Consider the following 19,580-nt stretch of genomic DNA (forward strand, 5'->3'; position numbering starts at 1 on the left):
TCTTAATAGTGTTTAGACCTTCTGCAGATGTCCTACTTATAAAGGACAACACTATATCCTCAATTCTGTGGTTTGATTAAAACTTGAGTAATTTGTTTAATATGTTTACTGTGGAAAAGGCACAAGATAGTGCTGTTAATGTGACTACAGTGGAGAACACAAGCTAGTTAAATATATGTTGTCCAAAATTACATGAAAGATCAGTTGAAGGGTCAGACTCCACAGCACTGGGGACTGAAGCTTTGAAATGACTTTTCATTTCAAAGAAGTTGACAGGCTTGGACAAGTTTTGTGACCTCTTTGCCTTAGTTTCCTTATTTGTGTAATCAGTCAAAATTAACATCTATGATTATCATTTTAGTGCAAGGATCATTATTATTATTATTATACACAGCAGAGGTTTTTTAAGTATATAAACGGTGCAGGACCCTGACCCTTTGGCAAAAGGCAATTCTGAACCTGGAAAGCAGAAATAGGCCTGAAAACCATCATATGTTAATGATTTCACTCCATTTCATGAGATGTAAGCCTTGCAAAATTGAGAGAGATTGATGTACAAATTCAGTGAAGCACAAAATGGCCTGATACAGCCCTAGTTAATGTGAAATCCCCAAAAAGCTCTCAATGCTCCAGCTACGCTGTCAGAGGGACTGGCTGAGAGAAGTGACAATGCTGTCCCCCACTGGCACAACTCCAAGCCATTTCGGTGGCCAAGGCTTCCTTTAAACTGAGCAGATGTTGGCTATGTGCCCAAATTTCAGCTCCCATGCAGTGGGATTTGTTCACTGCAGCTTTTAGATCTGCGCCATCTCCTCCTCAGCTGGAGTGCCAGCAACATCTCCAATGGTGGGGGAACAGAGCACCATACTGCTGCTGGGCAGGATTTGGGAAAAATAAGTACAGGGAAGAAATGGAAGAAATTAGGGAGACCATGGGATATGAGAGTGGCAGAAGATAGAAGCTGAAGAAGTGGTGCAGAAAGTGGAGCCCAAATGGGGTGGTGAAGAAGAAAGTCGTCAGGGAAAAGTACCCAAAAGCACAGAGAATTTTAGAAGAACAGGAAGAGATACAGGGGAAAAAAACCCTAAACAAACTAAAAACCAGAAGAGCAGAAAGAATGAGACCAAATGAAAAGACTGGAAACTCGGGAAAAAAAAAAAAAAGACACAAAACCAATTAAGAGCCCACAGAAAAAAAGAGAGAATCAGAAGGGGCACGAGATGAGAATGGAGGTGGAAATGGATGATGAAGAAAACCAGTAAAGACATCAAGACTAGAAAAAGCACAAACGAGTTTAAGGTCAGCAGTTCAGGTCTTAGGGACTAGGTTTGTTTTTTATTCGTGCGTTGTTTTTTTTTTTTTTTATAAACTCGATAGTATAAAGGAATAAGATGAAATGAGGAACGGAAAAACCATGGCTCTGAGAAGGCAGACAGCAGACTGAACCATGTTTTAGAAAGCTGACAATATTAATAATGGGAAAAGTGTGTTGTGTGTGAAAAGGGGATGGATGATGAAGCCTTGCTACATAGCTCACTCATATTCCTCCTTAGGTCCAGTTCCTCTTGATAGATCCATGAAATTGAAGTTACTACTATTGTGGAGAAAAAAAAACAACATGGAACAATCCTTGAATGCTTAAATTCTCAGTTTGCTACCTTGTTTTGTCTCCCTTTTAGAATCTAAAGCAGTAATTGTCTTAATAGTCTGAATGACATTCAATACATAAAAAAGTTGATGATAGATAAATAAAACCAACAGTATTTTACACCCACACATGATGCATCTACTCACCCAGGGAATATGAGTAATGGAAGAAAGTTATCACCAGCCAAGAATGCTTAATAGCTCACATAGTTAGTGTTTGGTGTGCTATTTTCATTGCACATAGATGGTACAGCTTAAGAGAGACAGGATATGAACATAAGCATAGACAAATCCTGTCCCAGAGAATCCACAAAAGAGGGCAAATAAACAGCAAAGGTAAGATATATCACCTGAATTAAGAAAGATCTTTCCCAGAGATGATGGAAGAAGAAGACTGTAGTAGTGTCAAGGCTGTGCCTGATACCCGTGATCCTACTGCAGCTCAGTTTGGTGGCAGGGCTAAATTTCTTTCTCAGCACTGTGGAGCACTGCTAAGCACATCTCACCCTGTCTCAGCTACACTGTGCTGATGAAGAAGGTACTGTTTTATGCAGTGGGGCTGAAGCAAAGAGACATCCAGAAAGCGATGGAGAGGAGATTGAGCAGGAGATATGACTGCAAAGGGACTGTGTCTGGCAGAAAAGGCCACAACAGAGCAATTGGGTAGGGACTGTGATGCACAGATCCCAACCTCTTGCTCTGAAGTGACTTGCTTGTAGACCAGAAAGGAGGCACAGAGGTGTCTTTCTCTAATGTATGAATCAAAAGTTAAAGTTATTGTTAATTGGTGAGATATTAAATTGATTGAAATTCCTTAACAGAAAACTGGGTTTTTGCCCATGGCACCTGCACAGGCTTTGCTTCCTCAGCTTGCACAGTGCCCAGGATACATACAGCAAAAATAGGGACTTAAATGTGACAAAGCTGAGCTGGACCCCTGATCAGTTCCTCTTGGCCAAGGTCTTGCTCCTTAAAACACATTATAACAAAAAAGTGCAGAGTGGTCTCTAGCTGGGCCTGTAATGGGGTAATCTCCTCCCAGAGAAAGTTTCTAAAACACCCACACTAAGGAACGTGGTGCCATCTTATTATAGGAATAAATGCAGGCAAGTGTAATGGCCTGAAGCAAGAGTGATCTATTTTATTGATCCCTAATGCACAGCTTTCACTCTGAAGAACGTGTAAAGCAATAGGCTGTAATAGCCTGCTCTCAGCCTCCAGAGAGCAGAGAAAAGTCATTGTCAGGATTTATCTTTGGGAAGCAAAGAACTCATAACCAGCCCTGAGGGGTGAAAGGCAATCATACAAAGCCTATTGGTTACCTGATAATAAAAATGTGACGTTCCCAAATGTGCCAAATTATAGCCTGTTTCATACTAACAATATTATTCACTGGGGATTATGTGAAGTTTGTCCTCATTAAGGTCAGAGAATGGCCTATTTTTGCATGTCTGAAGGCAGGGAAGATGGTCTGGAGCCTGCTGACAGCCTGAAGAATGAAAATATAACAGACGGAGGACCAAGTTCAGTCCACAGCCATCTAGGTCTGCAATAAGGAGAGAGACAGAAAGAGAGCTGGAGGCTGTGTATTTGAAACGTGCCATGTTGTGGCATACCATCTTTCTGGCCCCTCTCTGAACCATAGCTGCCAGCTATGCCAGAGAGCAGAGCTTGTGGGGTGCATGATAACCTTTGACTTTCCTGCTGTGGTGCTCCCTTCAGCTTCCTGGAGAGCAATTAATAACTCTCCTCTACAGAAATGCAGTGGTGAGGCATCATGTGTGCTGTGCTGGCTCTGGGTTTTAGATACTGGCATCTTAATTTCTATGGGAGCCATAGAACTTTCTTTTCCTTCATATAGATCTTTTTTTGTCAAGGTGGCTGTGTAAATCATTCTTTAAACTTCTGTTTGTGAAAGAAATTTTAAGTGAATGGCAAACTACAATGGTAGGGGGCAAGAGCAGCTAAGCATCCTCAAATTTTCAATGAAAGGAACCAGGAAGGAAAACTTTTACAAAAACCGATGTTTAAATATGGAGACTATAATGATGTGCCACGAACCACGTGCATGTCAGTACACTGCATAGTGGTTCATTCCTCAGAGGTTATAAGGCAGTATACACTGAGGATATGGAGTAGGGAGTTACTCTTTCATGCTTAGAAATGATCCTTTATATGATGGATGTAGCAATGCCTTTTTATAGGTCTGATGAATGGCATTTTCTGAAAAACATTGAGATTATAGCTAAGCCATTTGCACTTGAGACTTAAGCATGTCCTTAGCAGAGGCTCAAAAAGTGTTTGGTGAACACAGACCCAGAAGTTTATGTGCTAAGCTGGGGCCTAATTCTGAAGATTCTACTTAAGTGAATGGTGCTGTTTTGTAGGTTGATGATACAAGTAACATCCACAAAAATAGACCTGTTGTATGAGACTTCAGCAATGTATTGACTTAGGGTTTGTCTATATTTTCTCCAACTGAAGAAAATTCTGTTCTCTGTGCATCAAGTAAGACTGTTAAATCAGATTGCATCTGCTTTTATTTTTTCACTGGAGAGAATGGCACTCTTGTCACTGCTGCTAACAGAAAATAGTCCTGGTTTAATATGATTCTTCTTTTTGTTTCCTTTTGTATCAACAGGGGAGGCTGGAGAAAAGGGGGAGAAAGGTGCTCCAGGTCGTCCAGGCAGAGTTGGACCTCCAGGAGAAAAAGGTAATTTTGTGAAAGAAGATGTTTTGAAAGTAATTCCTGACAAAATGCTGTCTTTTCTTGTGAGGTGATGATGATGGGAATCCTCTCTCCCTTTGCTGGGTGACTAAAACATCCTTGGCCATTTTTGTTTACTTTTGTTGTGGTTTAACCCCAGCTGGCAGCTCAACCGCATGTAGCCACTCACTCTCTTCCCCCCAGTTTGGATGGGAGAGAGAACTGGAAGGGTAAAAGTGAGAAAACTCATGGGTTGAGCCATGCACAAGCAAAGCATAACAAGGAATTCATTCACCAGTTCCTATAGGCAGACAGGTGTTCAGCCATCCTCAGGAAATCAGGGCTTCATCACATGTAATGATGACTTGGGAAGACAAACACCATCACTCTGAACAACCACCTCTCCTTCCTTCTTCTTCCCCCATCTTTATATACTGAGCACAATGCCACGTGGTAGGGAATTTCTCTGGGGTCCTGGCTGTGTCCTCTCCCAGTTTCTTTTGTGCCCCCAGCCTGCTTGCTGGTTTGGTGGGATGAGGAGCAGAAAAGGCCTTAACTCTATGCAAGCACTGCTCAGCAATAAAGATTACATTTCTGTGTTATCAACATTGTTTTGGTCACAAATCCAAAATATAGCACAATACCAGCTACAATGAAGAAAATTACAGTATACAGTACATACAGTACAACTGTATGCATTCCTTTGTAGATTAAGTATTACTTTCTGGTCAAAAAGATTCATTTGGAAATAAAAAAAAAAGTCTTGATTTTTTAGAAGGGTCTCTGTGAAGAAAGACATCATAATGTCTTCTTCATAATTTACCTTCTGCAAATGAAAACCTCACATGAGATCAGAGGGAAAAAAATCACAAGGTTCAATTTTCTTGTTTCCTTTTTTTTTTTTTTTTTTGTGAATGTGAACACTCATTAATGAAAACCATTGAGGGAAGGCATAATAGGCAGAGATGGCCATGAGTGTTTCCACATATTTTGGATCACAGTTCTGTAATATCTATGGAAAAATGGTGATAAGGCTGTGTGCATTGTAGTTCAAAAATATTCGGAGCTCTTGAGAGGAATGGTGCTCAACAGTGTTCAGTTATACAGTGAGAGAAACATGGCATTGCTGTCTTGCAGGAAATGCTGTCTTTTCATGTTTGTTTTCCTCCTGAAACAAGGAGGAAATTTGACCTTCATAAGTTTTCCAGGAGGTGCGTTTTCTGAAAGGTTCACATTAAGAGTAGTCAAAACCTTTTATTTCGATATCAAAATTAAAGGTTTGATATTCCTGTCATCAGAACGATGGTGTGAGTTAGTTTTTACTGATCTGAGTTTACAATCTTCCTTTCAAGGCAATCATAGTGGTAATTTTTACTTCCTTATGATAATGCATGATCTCTTGTTGTTCTTTTAGGCAATTATGGGAGTCTGATACCTGTAATTTTCCCTGGGACCAAAATCCATAGCTAGAGCTCTTCCCCCTACAATGCATTGAAAAATTTATAACTCCCATGAGATATATGTGTGTTCAGTCAGTGTACTTACCTTATGTAGGTGTACTTTCAAGGACAACTGCTAGAAAAAATATTGGAAACTAAAATTTCAGCTCTTGCAAGGTAATGCAGCATGAAGTTAAAGTATGACAGAATAATTTAGATTAAAAGGTTGTAAAGAGCTCATCTAGTCCAATCTCCTGCTTTAAACAGGGCAGACGTCAATATTAGAGTAGGTTGCTCGGGGTTTTTTTCCAGTAGACTTTTGAAAATCTCCATGGATGGAGCTTCCACATCCTTTTTGATCAGTCTGTTGAACAGTTTCATCATGAAAGACCTTTTCCTTGAAGCCTACTGAAATTTTTCCTGTTGTAACTTGTAATCATTGCATCTTGTCCTTTCTCTATGAGTCTCTGAGAACAAAATGCTGCATCTTCTCTAGAAACTGCTTGTAAGTAGTGGAAGACCGCAATTAGGTCCCCCCTTACCTTTCTGTACTGCAAGCTAAGCAAAACCATCTTTCTCAGTTAGACTCTGGTTTGTTTCCCGTGTATGAGGGCACAGAAATCTCTGGGTCCTTTTATGCAAAGGAGTTTTTTTAGCCAGCCATTGGCCAGACTTCATCAATGCATAACAGGTGAGGAATTTAGCTGAACCCATGGTATTCCTGTCAATGTATTTCTGTAGCGTGTCGAGCTCTTCCTGACTGGCAGCGGTGTCCTCCAGCGTACCATTCCTGCCAGCATGGAGCTCATTCCTCTTCTTCCTCCTGTCACTGGTGAAGGACTGCTTCCTGAGGAATGGCATTCCTGCTGATTAGACTTTGGCAGCCTTGCAGCAGTGCCAGATAGCAGTCTCATCGCCCTTGAATGCTTCTGGGCAGTGCCATGGACCTGTGTACATCCAGGTGAAGTAGTTCCTCACTCAATCATCCAATGCCAGGAGTGGCATGTCCTCCTCAGATCTTTGCTACCAGATGTGCAGAACTGGGAGGCCAGAGAGCAGATTTTGCCAGTAGAGACAAAGAATGCACTGAGTGCCTCTGCCTTCTCAGCCTCCTTTGGCACAAGGTTGTCTTAACCTCTTGAGAACCTCTCTCATTGTGCTGTCTTGCATGTTTCTCTAGCTTGGTAGTTTGTCAAATCCCTTCAAAATGCTTTAGACCATCTGAAAAGTGGAAGTACTCTTTTTCAGTCAGGCCAACCCATGATGTAGCATTTCATTTATTTATTTTATACTGCTAAATTGGATTTATTTGGAAAATCGTTCTCATAAGGAATGCTTGATTAACTCTAATAGTAATGATAATTTCCCAGTTTTCCATACCTCCAAAAGTCCAAAATTTTGATGAGATTAAAAGAAGGAACACTGAAGTGGAAATATACTGCAAGAAAACACACTTTCAACAGAAAAGAGATGAGAGAAAATCAAATATTAATGCATACTGTATTGGTATTTTTCCAAGATTTGCTTTCAGTTAAACACAGGCAAAATTTCTTACTACACCTGTAGCAACATATTTTTCAGCTTTCCTTTATGTATCCAGAAATGTCTACAAACAAGGTCTTGTTTTAAATAAATTCTAATTAACTAGTTTTTCATTAATGCTGTACATTATCAGAATCACATTCATGTTTTTTTTCTGTTACCTTTGTTTCATTTTACTAGCAAGTTCATATAAGAAAATATGCTTAGTTTCTTAGAACTCCATAGGTATGTAATAACAAAATAACTTACAAAAGAAATGGTTTTCTTATGGTATATTAGACCTGAAATGAACAGCTCAAGATTAGAAAGTGCTGCAAATATTTTTATCATACCCTTTCCTCATGATATTTTCAGATTTTGGTAACTCAGAAGCTGAGAAACATTAAAAGTTTCTGGTGCTTACCTGAAATAAATCTCGTTCTGACTGTCCTGATGCTTCAGGGTGACATCAGAGATACAGATGTCTTTGGATACTGATTAAGGTTAAATTCCACTTACTTTCTTCATTGCTTTTAATTAATTGTATAGGTCAATTATGATGCATAGCATGTCAGCAGAATATAAAACTGTGTTGGCCTTATGTAAAGCATAAAGCACTGTATCAAGTACAATGGCAGTTTCAGACAAGCAGTGTGTACTGCAGTGCAAGTTCTGGGGTGTGAAGTTCATGGAAGTAACTGTCACTACGTGCACAGATGGCTGTACTGTGCATTCCCATGTTGGGAGTAAACTTCATTATTTCACTGAGTCATGATGCAGTCTGTGATGCCATAACTTCCATGTATACAAATTCCACACAGATAGTTCAGTAACAGTATAGTCCTGTGAATATTCCCAGAGTACTTTATGACAATCAAAATAAAGAGAAGAGGGTGAATTTGCTGTTGGAATGCATCATCAAAGGAACAGCACATTAAAAATGTGTTCTTCAAGACATTTTAATTTTCTTAGAATTGTAGCCATTTGAAAATGCATTATTTCAGTATTTTAAGTTCAGCCTTTTTACATTGGATTTCATTTATACTCAATCATAATGGTATGTTAAACAAAGTCTCATCCTGTTCTTGGGCTTGGAACTCAACTGTCTGTACCTTTACAGTGTTAGCACAGCAACACTGACTTTGGCTTTTGCCAGCTAACACTTTCCCATGTAATTCTTGGGTATATTTCGGGAGCTGTCACAATGAGCAGCTTGCAAGTGATTATCCTGGCTTGAAGAGTAAGACAATTTAGTATCGTGGAGTGTACCATTCTCAGCCACCTAGTTCCCACTGCCAGGGAACAGTCCCAGGCATTTAGTTTACTAGTACAGGCAGAGCCTCTTAAGTAGGAGAGAAGACTCATTAATTTAACTGGATTGGAGCCAGAGTGCTCAGTCATTTGTATAATCAAATTCTAAAAAGAGGCAATAATATCTTAATTTATATTTTATTATTACTGATTGCTCATTAATATGTAATCAATCAATCCTTTGCATTTCTGAGTCAACTTTTACATGAATTTATTGCTCGCTAAGGAGTGCTGCAGGCAGTATTCCATATAAAAGTCCTGACATTGACAGTTGTGAATTCACAAAGTGGGTATCTGGTTCAAAACTGTCTTTCAGTTCCACCTGAACTCAACAGGATTTTGAGAAAATCTGTGGTAAACTGAGTGGACAAAAAAATGGCAGATGGGTTTCAATGTAAATAAATATATTGCCTGGGGACATTAGGGATGCATAATTTAATCCATACTTACATGATGCCAAAACCCAAAACTGTCACTTAAAACTCAAGAACTGCGCTGAAGTCATTAGCAGCAGTCCCAAAGCCAACAGAACACTGCCCATTATCAGAAAAGACACCAAGGACAAAACAGGGAACTACTTTTTGCAGCTGATTTTGCTCTGTGTAAAATCTTGAAATACACTGTCTCAAGTAATGAGTGTGGCTCTGGCCTCTATCTCTCAAGAAGGACATGAGAGGTAAGAGAAGGTCACCAAAAATGTGAAAAAGAACAGCTGCCTCATAAGGAGAAACTGGACAGGTTGAGATTCTTGCATGTGTACAGAGGAGTCTGAGAGGGTTGTGATCAAGGTTACAGAATCCCCAGATCCCATCATAGCTGAAGCTGCTGGGGGCTGATCCAGCACTCCACTTGTAATACACTTCAAATATTGGATGGGATTGTGTGATCTCCCTGTATTGCATCTTTTGCTGCCACCACAGGAAACAAAGTCTTGGGCTAGAGGGATCACTGGTCTGAGCAAGCTTAGTATTACATTGTTAACATAATTCTAGCAAGATAGGTGTTTCATGAGGGCAGTTATTTGTCTTTATGTGCATCTGACTACAAACTCCTCCACTCAGGAATGTACCATACTATTACCATTTCTTTTGTTTTGAGTGTACTTTAAAATCCTTTAAACATTTTTGCCGCCTTCTTAGATTGTATTTTTTTCTCACTCTCTTTAGTTTTCTTAACTATTCTGATTTCTAGTCAGTATGGATTGATAATAGTCTACTCTTTTTTTCCCTCCTGTTTTTTGTGCAAAGCTTTTAAAGTTTCACTTTGTCATTAAACTACCAGTCCGCAACAAGTGAGATGGATCACTGCTGAGAGGTGTTTATTTCTCCATTGCCTACCATGGGAGCTTAGATAAACAGTTTAGACTAAAAAACCTAACTTTCAGGTGGCTAATGCTGGGTGAATGTAGTTGGCTTGCCTCAACTACATAAAATGCCACCTGGGATTATGCACTGTTCGTTCACATAAGAATATATGTTTAACATCTTTGTCAACAATACGGGCAGTGCACCCTCAACAAGTTTGCCAATGACGCCAAGCTGAGTGATGCAGCCAACACACTGGAGGGAAGGGATGCCATCCTGAGGGATCTTGACAAGCTTGAGAGGTGGGCCTGTGTGAACCTCATGACGTTCAACGAGGCTGAGTGTGAGGTCCTGCGCCTTGGGCAATCCCAAGCACAAATGGAGAATGCGTGGAGACTGGATTGAGAGCAGCCCTGAGGAGAACTTGGGGGTGTTGCTTTATGAAAAGCTTAACATGACCCAGCAATGTGCACTTGCAGCCCAGAAAGCCAGTTGTATCCTGGGCTGCATCAAAAGAAGTGTGGCCAGCAAGAATTGATGGAAGTGATTCTCCCCCTCTAGTCTGCTCTCACGAGACTCCACCTGGAGTGCTGTGTCCAGCTCTGGTTCCCCACCTTAAAAAGGACATGGACTTGCTGGAACAAGTCCAGAGGATGGCCATGAACATGATCAGAGGGATGTGGCACCTCTACCATGAAGACAGTCTGAGAGAGTTGGGCTTTTTCGTCCTGGAGAAGAGAAGGCTTAGTGTAGACCTTATAACACCTCCAGTACAGAGGAGATCTACAAGAGAGCTGGAGAGGGACTTTTTACAAGGGCATGAAATGATAGGACAAGGAGGAATGACTTTAAACTGAAAGAGGGCACATTTAGATTAGATATTGGGAAGAAATTCTTTACCGCGAAGGTGGTGAGACACTGGGATAGATTACTCAGAGAAGTTGTGGTTGCCCCATTCCAGGTAGTGTTCAAGGCCAGGTTGGATGAGGCTCTGAGCAACCCAGTCTAGTGGAAGATGTCCCTGCCCATTGCAGGGGTGTTGGAACTAAGTGATCTTTAAGGTCCCTTCCAACCCAAACCAATCTGTGTTTCTACGTAAGATGTAACTGTGTTGTAACCACTGTTCCCTCACTAATCATCGACCTCCATTGGTGTGGATAATTCAGATTATTTAGCATAAAGTTGTGCTGTAATTTATTGGTGTATGAGAATTTTCAAATTTCCAGTTGCCAGTAGTTTTTAAAAGTTAAGTGTCCTGAACGTAGATTACTACTATAACATAATTAAATCCTTTAAAAATACCATTCTCATTCAAGTTTGGTTAACTATTTGCATTGGGAATACTGACTACTGCAAGACTGTCAAGGTACACTCTGGGAAAGACTTTTTAATCTTCGCCTGTATCTTATGTTCTTTTTCTAAGTATCCTCTGCAGATTGCTGTCAAAGATGGCACTAGAGTCAAGAGGCCTTTGGTGTGGTTTGGTACACTTCTACTTTCCTTGTTAGGTAGGTGTCTGTGATGTCCTCTAATCATGAAGAATTTCTGATTTGTCTTTCTTTCCTTATCTTCAGTTCCTTCTAAAATCCTTTTAGTCTTCTATAATTGGTTCCAACGTATACCATCTTCATCTGGGAGATAACAGATGACTTGCTTCATATTCTCCATTTGAACTTCATGTTCAACTTCCCACTTTTGGTCTATGGAGAATTAATTTCTTTTATTGTCTTCATTTCTTTCCAACTCTTACTTCCTGATTTCATTAAGACTCTTCACACTGCATTTCTGACAACCATAGGGCCACTAAAAAGTGCTTTACAAAAAGTATTAAAACTTTTGAAACCCTCAAGGCAGATGGGTCTCTCCTGAAACATTGTGATTTAGTCTGCAGAATCAGAATAAGGAAGCCCCTGGAGTGGAAGCAGGGGTTAGTCACTGTAAGAGAAAACCAAATCCAAACAGTTCTTTTAATGAGCACAGGAGGTTTAATGTATGTCTTCATTGCTTGAGATAACACAGTTTTACTTCTGAGCAGATCACGTAGCTTTTACTGGCTATGACTGAGAAGCAGCTCATTTTCTGGGCAGTATTTATGAGAAAGAAAGTGAATTAATTTTATATATTGTATTTTATTTATGCATTAGATCTATGTGTTTATTTAATTTTGTCCTGAAAAGAAAAAGCATTCGAACATCTGATAATCTGTTACAGCAATCCCAACTCATAAATATGTAAAGGAAGAAAGGTCACTTCCAGAGCAGCTTGATAAAGTCATTACAAGCTGGTACTTTAAGGATTCTCAAGGAAAAACCCTCTCAATATACTATCTGTATTGGATAAATATCCAGTGGTAGCATCAGCACACCTGCACAGCCCAAAGGATTGCATCTTTAAGTAAAGCCATGAAACTGTTCTGAAAATGAAGCTGTATTCCAGAAAGCAGATCTTCAGTTGGCTCAGTGGGTTACTTCTATTCTTCCATTAGGAAAACCAGAAAAATATTTTTGCTTTCTGGTGACAGCCTGTGTTCAGTAGTGTCTGAATTTGATACTTATTGGAAACAAAGGAAGATTATTGATTGTAGAGTTTGTCAGTAATTAATTAGACCAACAAACCATACACATTTGGCTTCTCTCAGTTCAGAGGAAATTATTTCTTCTTGGTTCATGCCATCAAGTTACAGTTGCTTGAGACTTCATGGAATAATACAGAGGACATCTCTTAGCCCAGTGGTGATCAGTTTATATTCTGAAACGGGTCATAGTATTATCCAGCTTTCAAAAATATGTATGTCTGTCCAGCTGCGGTAACAACAGAGGGCAACAGACCTTCAGTTGCATAGATCCACAGCTGAGGCTGAGCTATGACAATTTGTACAAGTCCAATTGCTGGATCCCTATGGTAGATTTTCCTCCTAACTTGTCTCATTGTTTCCTTGCTCCTGTGTAGACAAATGGTACATAATAGATGTTGCTTTGAGCAAAGAAACAATCATTGAAAAAAACCTGCTTAAATATTTCCTAAAGCAGACTTGTGTTTCTGCAGGATGGGAGCCTCAGAGGGCATTCATCCCTGTAGTTCCTCCATACCCACTCTCCATTAATAGTCTAGTACAGTGGAAAACATTATTTCCTATGACAATATTTATATTGTATAAATAAGCCAATAAGCCCAAAGTCAGCCCTCAGTTACAGTGGAGCTACTGTCTTAGATGAAATGTCAGTTGTGCTTGGATCCTTTAGGTCTTCTCAGTTTTACTCCACTGATTCGTGTCTGAATGCAATCCCCCTACCCCTCATTGTCAACATTATTCTGTCAGGATCAGCTGAAAGAAGTTTGCAAAAGCTTTTCCACTGGCTCTCAGCCAACATCCATTTTCAATTACACCTTCATGTCTTGTTAATGTCAATTGCTTTGCAAAGTTTAAACCACTGTCTAGGTCGTCATATGCAAGTTCTTCACAAGGAGAGAGCTGGACCTCTGGATTTCAATGAATATTGGGGATATAGCATGTTTTTACTCATTATAAAAACTGATGCTGTAAGCATACTAGAATCTGAATGAATCAGGCTACATTGCTACTTTGTGTCTTTTGTCTTTCTGCTGTATAGGAGAAATGGGGGACAAAGGACAGAAAGGCAGCATAGGACGGCACGGAAAAATTGGTCCTATTGGTTCAAAAGGTATGCTTAATTCAATTGTTTCTCCATTTGTGTTTCAGATTAAAATGTGTGATCATTTATGTTTGAGAAAATTTAGGGGCTTGAAAAATGGTTACCAAGTCTCAGAGCTTACCATGATGGGAATTTTCTCACACTGTAGTCAGCCAGGTTACTGACATCTCTCAGCTAGCTACCTTTTCCTCTGACAGCAGTATATTTAGCCTTAAAGCAGCATGAGTATCCTGGTTTGAGGCTAAATAAAGAACTTCGTTCACTGTCACATGAGAGTGGACAGTTAAGAGAAGCAGGTGGGAAGATGCACTGTACTTTGACAGACTTTTAAGAGCCAGAAGACTTGCTTTCTAATGTTGCCTACTCCATAATGGCTTCCTATGGGACTTTTGTTGAGTCATTTGGACCAATGTTTACCTAAGCATCTAGAGTATGATTTTAAATTTGGGCATATCCAGCCCTTTTCCCTCTACAGCATCTGAATTTACTGGTTCTGTGAAGTTCATGAATGTCAAAAAGTGGATATTGGTATATATTCTTTGTGTTCAAATTTCATAGCTTTGTCAACCTTCGTTGTGGAACGAATAGGACAGAAAAATCTTTATTTTTGCTTGAGCATATTTCTACTTTCCACATTTGAATGTTACTAGAGAAAAAATGAACTATTGACGAAAAAAGCTGCCTTAAATTTATATTCTTTTTCATGTCTTTAGGTGAAAAAGGAGATAATGGTGACATAGGACCACCAGGTCCTAATGGTGACCCAGGTAATCCATAACACACTTTGCGTATGTGAAAGACTTTGCAACATGCATACATCATCACCAAAAATATGTCTGTTTACATACTGGGGGAAATAATGAATAATTTTTTGCATAGATACTATAATATTTCACTGTGATATTTTCAAATTTCTTATAATCATTGAAGTTGCAGTAGTTGCTATATTTGTAGTGTATGTGTTACAACAGTGTCTCAGAGTTCTCAGAGATGTAACCTCTCTGGAAATCTGGTGGGTACCAAAGTGCAAACTGTCCATATCATTCATCACCAGTGCAAAGGGACGTCTCTGCATATCCCACTCTGTCTTCCAGCCAACACAAAGGAGCAGTTTAGAAGCTCCTACCCCAGCATGGATTATTGTTATAGGACCAGGAGATTGTCAAGAATTCAGATCACAGAATCACAAATGTGTCAGGTTGGAAGGGACCACAGTGGGTCATCTGGTCCAAAGCTCCTGATCAGGCGGGGTCATCCTAGAGCATATGGCACAGGATTGTGTTCTTGAACACCTTCAGTGAGGGAGACTCCACGATCTCCCTAGGCAACTTGTTCCAGCGTTTGGTCACTGCACAGTAAAGAATTTCTTCCTCATATTCAGATGGAACTTCTTGTGCATCTGTTTCTGCCAATTGCCTCTTGTCCTTGGCACCACCAAGAAGAGCCTGGCTCCATCCTCTTGGCTTCCCCCCCTTTGGATACTTATATATATTAATGAGGTATATAGGTCTTCCAGAGGTATATAGATCTTCCAGAGAATCAAGTGAAAGCCTGACATAAGAAGTGTAAGCCTTACAAGAGCAGCAGGTTCAGATTTGACTGAATTTGTCCCTTCCTGGCAGAGTGCACTAGAGGTGCACCAATTAGTTTTCTCATGAGAATATCATTTGTCACTCTAATTCTTGAGCCAGAGTACCATATTCCTAGCCATCATGCACAGTTTTTCAGGGCAAGTACCCTGTGCTTAGACTGACTTAGACACCTAAGATGATTCATTGGGTAGTCAAATGCAGATTTTAATACTTACACACAGAAATGCAAACTGAAATTGATCCTCATGGAGATTTGTGCTCAAAGATGTAACAATTATCCTTTTAGTATTCACATTCAGATTAGCTTTGTCAAACCTATACCAACTTTGGTTAATAGATGGTTTTCTATTGTCTTGTTATATTGTAAGAATTACTGTAAATTCTGTATTTTCAAAAGTACAGAACTTCATTTCGCATCAAATGGTTGGAACTTTTGAATCTGCTGTGTTATGTTCCTTGTGAGGAATGCCAAACAGTGCATGTGCAGGTTTTTGCTGTGAAAGAAGTGCTCTGTGAGAAAACTGAAGAGAATAATTTTCCTGAAAATGGGAAATTTTGACAAATGTTTTTAGTTGTCAAAGAAATTGTGGGTTTTTTGCAGAGAATATCTATCTGTGTTTAGATTAGCATTAATCATACAGGGCTGAAGCTTCATGGGAAGTGAGCTGAGCTGTTCTGCACAGGCCCATACCCCCTGAGAATCATATAATGGTGCAGGGTAGTGAAGGTTCTAATTTTCTGTCTGTTATTTGCAAGACAGCCCTCTCCAGGGCTGTCAGGCTGGGCCTTTTCATAGACTTGTTGAGATAACTATTGAAATTGGGTAGCTTTTTGATTTGGGTGTATCTGTATCATTTCACAGGCATCCCCTGTGAGTGCAGCCAGCTAAGGAAGGCTATTGGTGAAATGGATATCCAAGTAGCCCAGCTGACAACGGAACTAAAATTCATAAAAAATGGTAGGTTAATTTTATATAACTGTTTTTCTTTCTTGTTGCCTCATTTTACCGGTGCAATTGCTCGTAGAGAGTGTCACCGTTCCACATCTGATTTGTGAAGCTATTTTGGGGTGTACAGTGACTTGGTTTATAGAAATGCGAGTGCTCACTTTTCAGCACTGCCCTCCCCCGCAGCTGTTGCTGGTGTGCGTGAGACAGATAATAAGATATATCTGCTGGTGAAGGAAGAGAAGAGATACAAGGAAGCCCAGCTCTACTGCCATGGAAGAGGAGGGACACTGAGCATGCCCAAGGATGAGACTGCCAACAGTCTGATTGCCTCGTACATCAACCAAGCTGGGCTCACCAGAGTCTTCATTGGGATTAACGACCTAGAGAAAGAGGGAAATTTTGTCTATTCCGACCGGTCACCCATGCAGACCTTCAACAAGTGGCGCAGCGGGGAGCCCAACAATGCTTACGATGAGGAGGACTGTGTGGAGATGGTGGCCTCTGGAGGGTGGAATGATGTTGCATGTCACATTACCATGTATTTTGTGTGTGAATTTGACAAAGAAAATGTCTAAGCTTCTCTGCTCTTTCTTTATTTTAAGAAAAGTTTTTAAGCCAATTTTACAGGTTACTCCATGTTTATGAGTTCAAGTGGCATTTTGCAAGTATGTGGCACCAATGTTGTACAGTTGTAAATACAATTTAGGTATTTCAAATATCAGTATTTACCCTTCAGAAGGGAAGAGCAGTAATAAGACATAGCTTGTTTCTTTATTTTTCTGTAGAAAAATATATATATTTAGATAAAAATGTGGTTTGGGGCTAAATTTTGCCCTTACAACAGTTAACAAATGTGATTACATGACTGTAAAGGAAAGGCAGAATTTGGCCTCTAGTTGTTAGAATGATTAGAATTAGGTTCCTGATATTCTTTTATCTTAGCAAAATTTGTAGTTATAAATGTTAATTGCTTGTAGTGCTACAGGGATATTTCAGCAACAAGACAAATATTTTGTATACTCCAGTTAATTAGTACAAATATTACTGTAGGTTTATTGGTTGTTAAAACTTTTTTTTTAAAAAACAGCCAAAGCAAGCCAAGAAATAGGAAGTCCTACCAATTTTGTAATGTTTCTTTATTAAACTGTTCACAGATGTATGACGAGAAAGCATTTAAGTAAACTGGGTTTTAGTGGTGAAGGAGGACAAAGTCTAGAGGAAGGTGTCCCTGCCCACAGCAGAGGGTTGGAACTAGATAAACTCTAGAGTCCCTTCCAACCCAAACCATTCTATGATTCCATGATTCTATGATATGAAAGTTCTTATAATTTAGTACTTAAAGAGGGTTCCCATCCAGATGGTGTTTTGGAGTTGGCTAAAGGGAAAAGTAAGATTATGATTTTCTGCATTCCTTAGTTGAGAATGATTCAGTGCATGAAGTATTTCAGACCCCAAATAATTTCTTAAAGTAAGCACGTTTCACATTAAGATGATCTTGGTGCATGTTGTTACAAAACAAGCAAAATACTAGCCCTCCACAATTTAAGGTAGACTTCATAAATAGACAAAGAAGCTCATAGAAACGCTTTAGCTAGCACTTCCTTTTGGCAGGAAAACAGCTTACATGTTTACAGAGCTTGTAAGGATGATCCCCTGAAAAGAAAAAAAGTTTCCAAAATTTTCCTGATCATGTATATAGCAGTAATAAGTAACTTTGCTCAAATAATTTATGTACCAAATTTACAATTGCATGTGATGGAAAAGGTGATGTATATTTAAAAAAAAACCCAACAACATCATATTTCACAAAGGAAATGATAAATTACTTTGGATCTTTCTAGAAGCCAGTTGCATGCCATCTTATCTCATAGGAATAGGCATAGGAAAATCGGCAAAATCTCTGACTGCATTTCTTCAGAAATACCTTGCACAGTGCTTTAAGATTATTTTTAAGGTAAATGATCCTTTGCATAACATACTAATCAAAATATGTATCTGCTCATTATGGGAGATTGGTATACAAGATATCCACAGTGGATGTGGCATGTGGTCCCAGAGATTTTTCTACAAGGCAAAACCAACTCACATCAACTCTGCAGTGCTGTAGTATGTAAACAATCAATAGCCGTACAATTCTGCTCATATTCACAGAGTCTGGCATTTGATTTGTCTACCTACGAGAACAAACCATTTTGCTTGCTATGTTTACTCTGTGAATTGGAATCTGTTATGTATATATGTTTGCTATTAATTTTGAAGATCGTTATCCATACTATAGTATCCTATATTATTTGAATATCAGCCCAGCTCCAGAGCAATCACTCAAAATGAATGGGTCCTTTGATTGATTTACTTTCTTTTAATAAAGATAGGTATGATACCTATATGTTAGTCATTCTTCCAACTGCATATTGAAATATGTGAAATAACGTGAATCTGGTTCTACACTAATATTCAAAGACTCTTTACAGAATTTTCAGGTAGTTAACAATGCCAGTAGAGCAATTTGTTTATAATCACACCTTTTGAATATCATGATTGTTTCCTGCCTGCTGTAGAAATCCTCACAATTCATTTAAATTTCCAACATACTTTTGTCAAATTATTGTAGCTATATTCAGACAGCCTGAACCTGAGATACCTGGAGCTTCCTTGTTATGTGTGGTGAAATTGCTGTTTATTTCTCACCTAGGTTTTGAAAGTCTCTGTTGTATTGTTCAGTTTCCTCAGAAAGATGAAAAGAGGCCTTTTAGAGAGGTGGGAAGCTTTTTGAGATGCCAGATGCTCCTATTACAGCTGGAAGTCACACATCATCATCATCATCCTCGATGTGGAGAGCATTAAACAGTCTCAATTTCTATAAAAATTTAGGATAAAAAATAAAGGCAATGGAAAAAATCATTTATTTCCACTAGTTTTCATGTTCTTCAGGATATAGTTTTGCAGTGCTTGATGTGTTGGATAGAAACTAAATTAGTTTCATTGTCAGATCCCTGTATAGTGGCTACAAAGCCCTTATTTCATCATTTGGGCAAGGCTACTGTGTAAGGTCTCTGGCTGTCCTGCAAGAACCGATGATTGCGCATCTGATATTTACCCCTTTGAGGAACTGGGCAAGAAATGATGGTGGGGTTGGAAATGAATGAGCCCTTCATCATTTCTTTCGCTGTTTAGTTGCTGACCTCCATAGATGGGCATTACAATACAGGTTTTAATGCACATGGAAAATACCCCAAATAAAAGTACCCTCTAATTAATTTAATTTTTTTTAAACAATAGTTCCAAATTCCACTGAGACTAATGGAAACCTTACCAAGCATGTCAGCAGGCTTTGTGCGGGCTGAGCATTACATGCAACATTGATTTCTGCCTCCAGTTGAAGGCTGACAAGTTAGTTCTATTTGGGGTATTTTCCACGTGCATTAAAACCTGCATT

At 39.3% G+C, this 19,580-nt stretch overlaps 1 protein-coding gene across 6 annotated transcripts in view; it reads left to right on the forward strand.

Moving 5' to 3' along the window:
* Positions 1-19,045, forward strand: part of COLEC11 (collectin subfamily member 11) — a 45,489-nt gene extending 26,444 nt beyond the window's left edge. For 5 of the 6 annotated variants that reach the window (XM_064650468.1, XM_064650469.1, XM_064650471.1 and 2 more), the window contains 5 exons: positions 4,289-4,360; positions 13,541-13,612; positions 14,317-14,370; positions 16,058-16,153; positions 16,310-19,045. In XM_064650468.1, coding sequence (XP_064506538.1) covers positions 4,289-4,360; positions 13,541-13,612; positions 14,317-14,370; positions 16,058-16,153; positions 16,310-16,719 — 704 coding nt within the window. In that variant the 3' untranslated portion in view covers positions 16,720-19,045. The remainder of the gene's footprint in view (positions 1-4,288; positions 4,361-13,540; positions 13,613-14,316; positions 14,371-16,057; positions 16,154-16,309) is intronic. The other variant, XM_064650472.1, reaches the window with a different exon arrangement.
* The last annotated feature ends 535 nt before the right edge of the window (positions 19,046-19,580 follow it).

The sequence above is a fragment of the Pseudopipra pipra genome, chromosome 3, assembly GCF_036250125.1.
Source record: "Pseudopipra pipra isolate bDixPip1 chromosome 3, bDixPip1.hap1, whole genome shotgun sequence".
Taxonomy (NCBI): domain Eukaryota; kingdom Metazoa; phylum Chordata; class Aves; order Passeriformes; family Pipridae; genus Pseudopipra; species Pseudopipra pipra.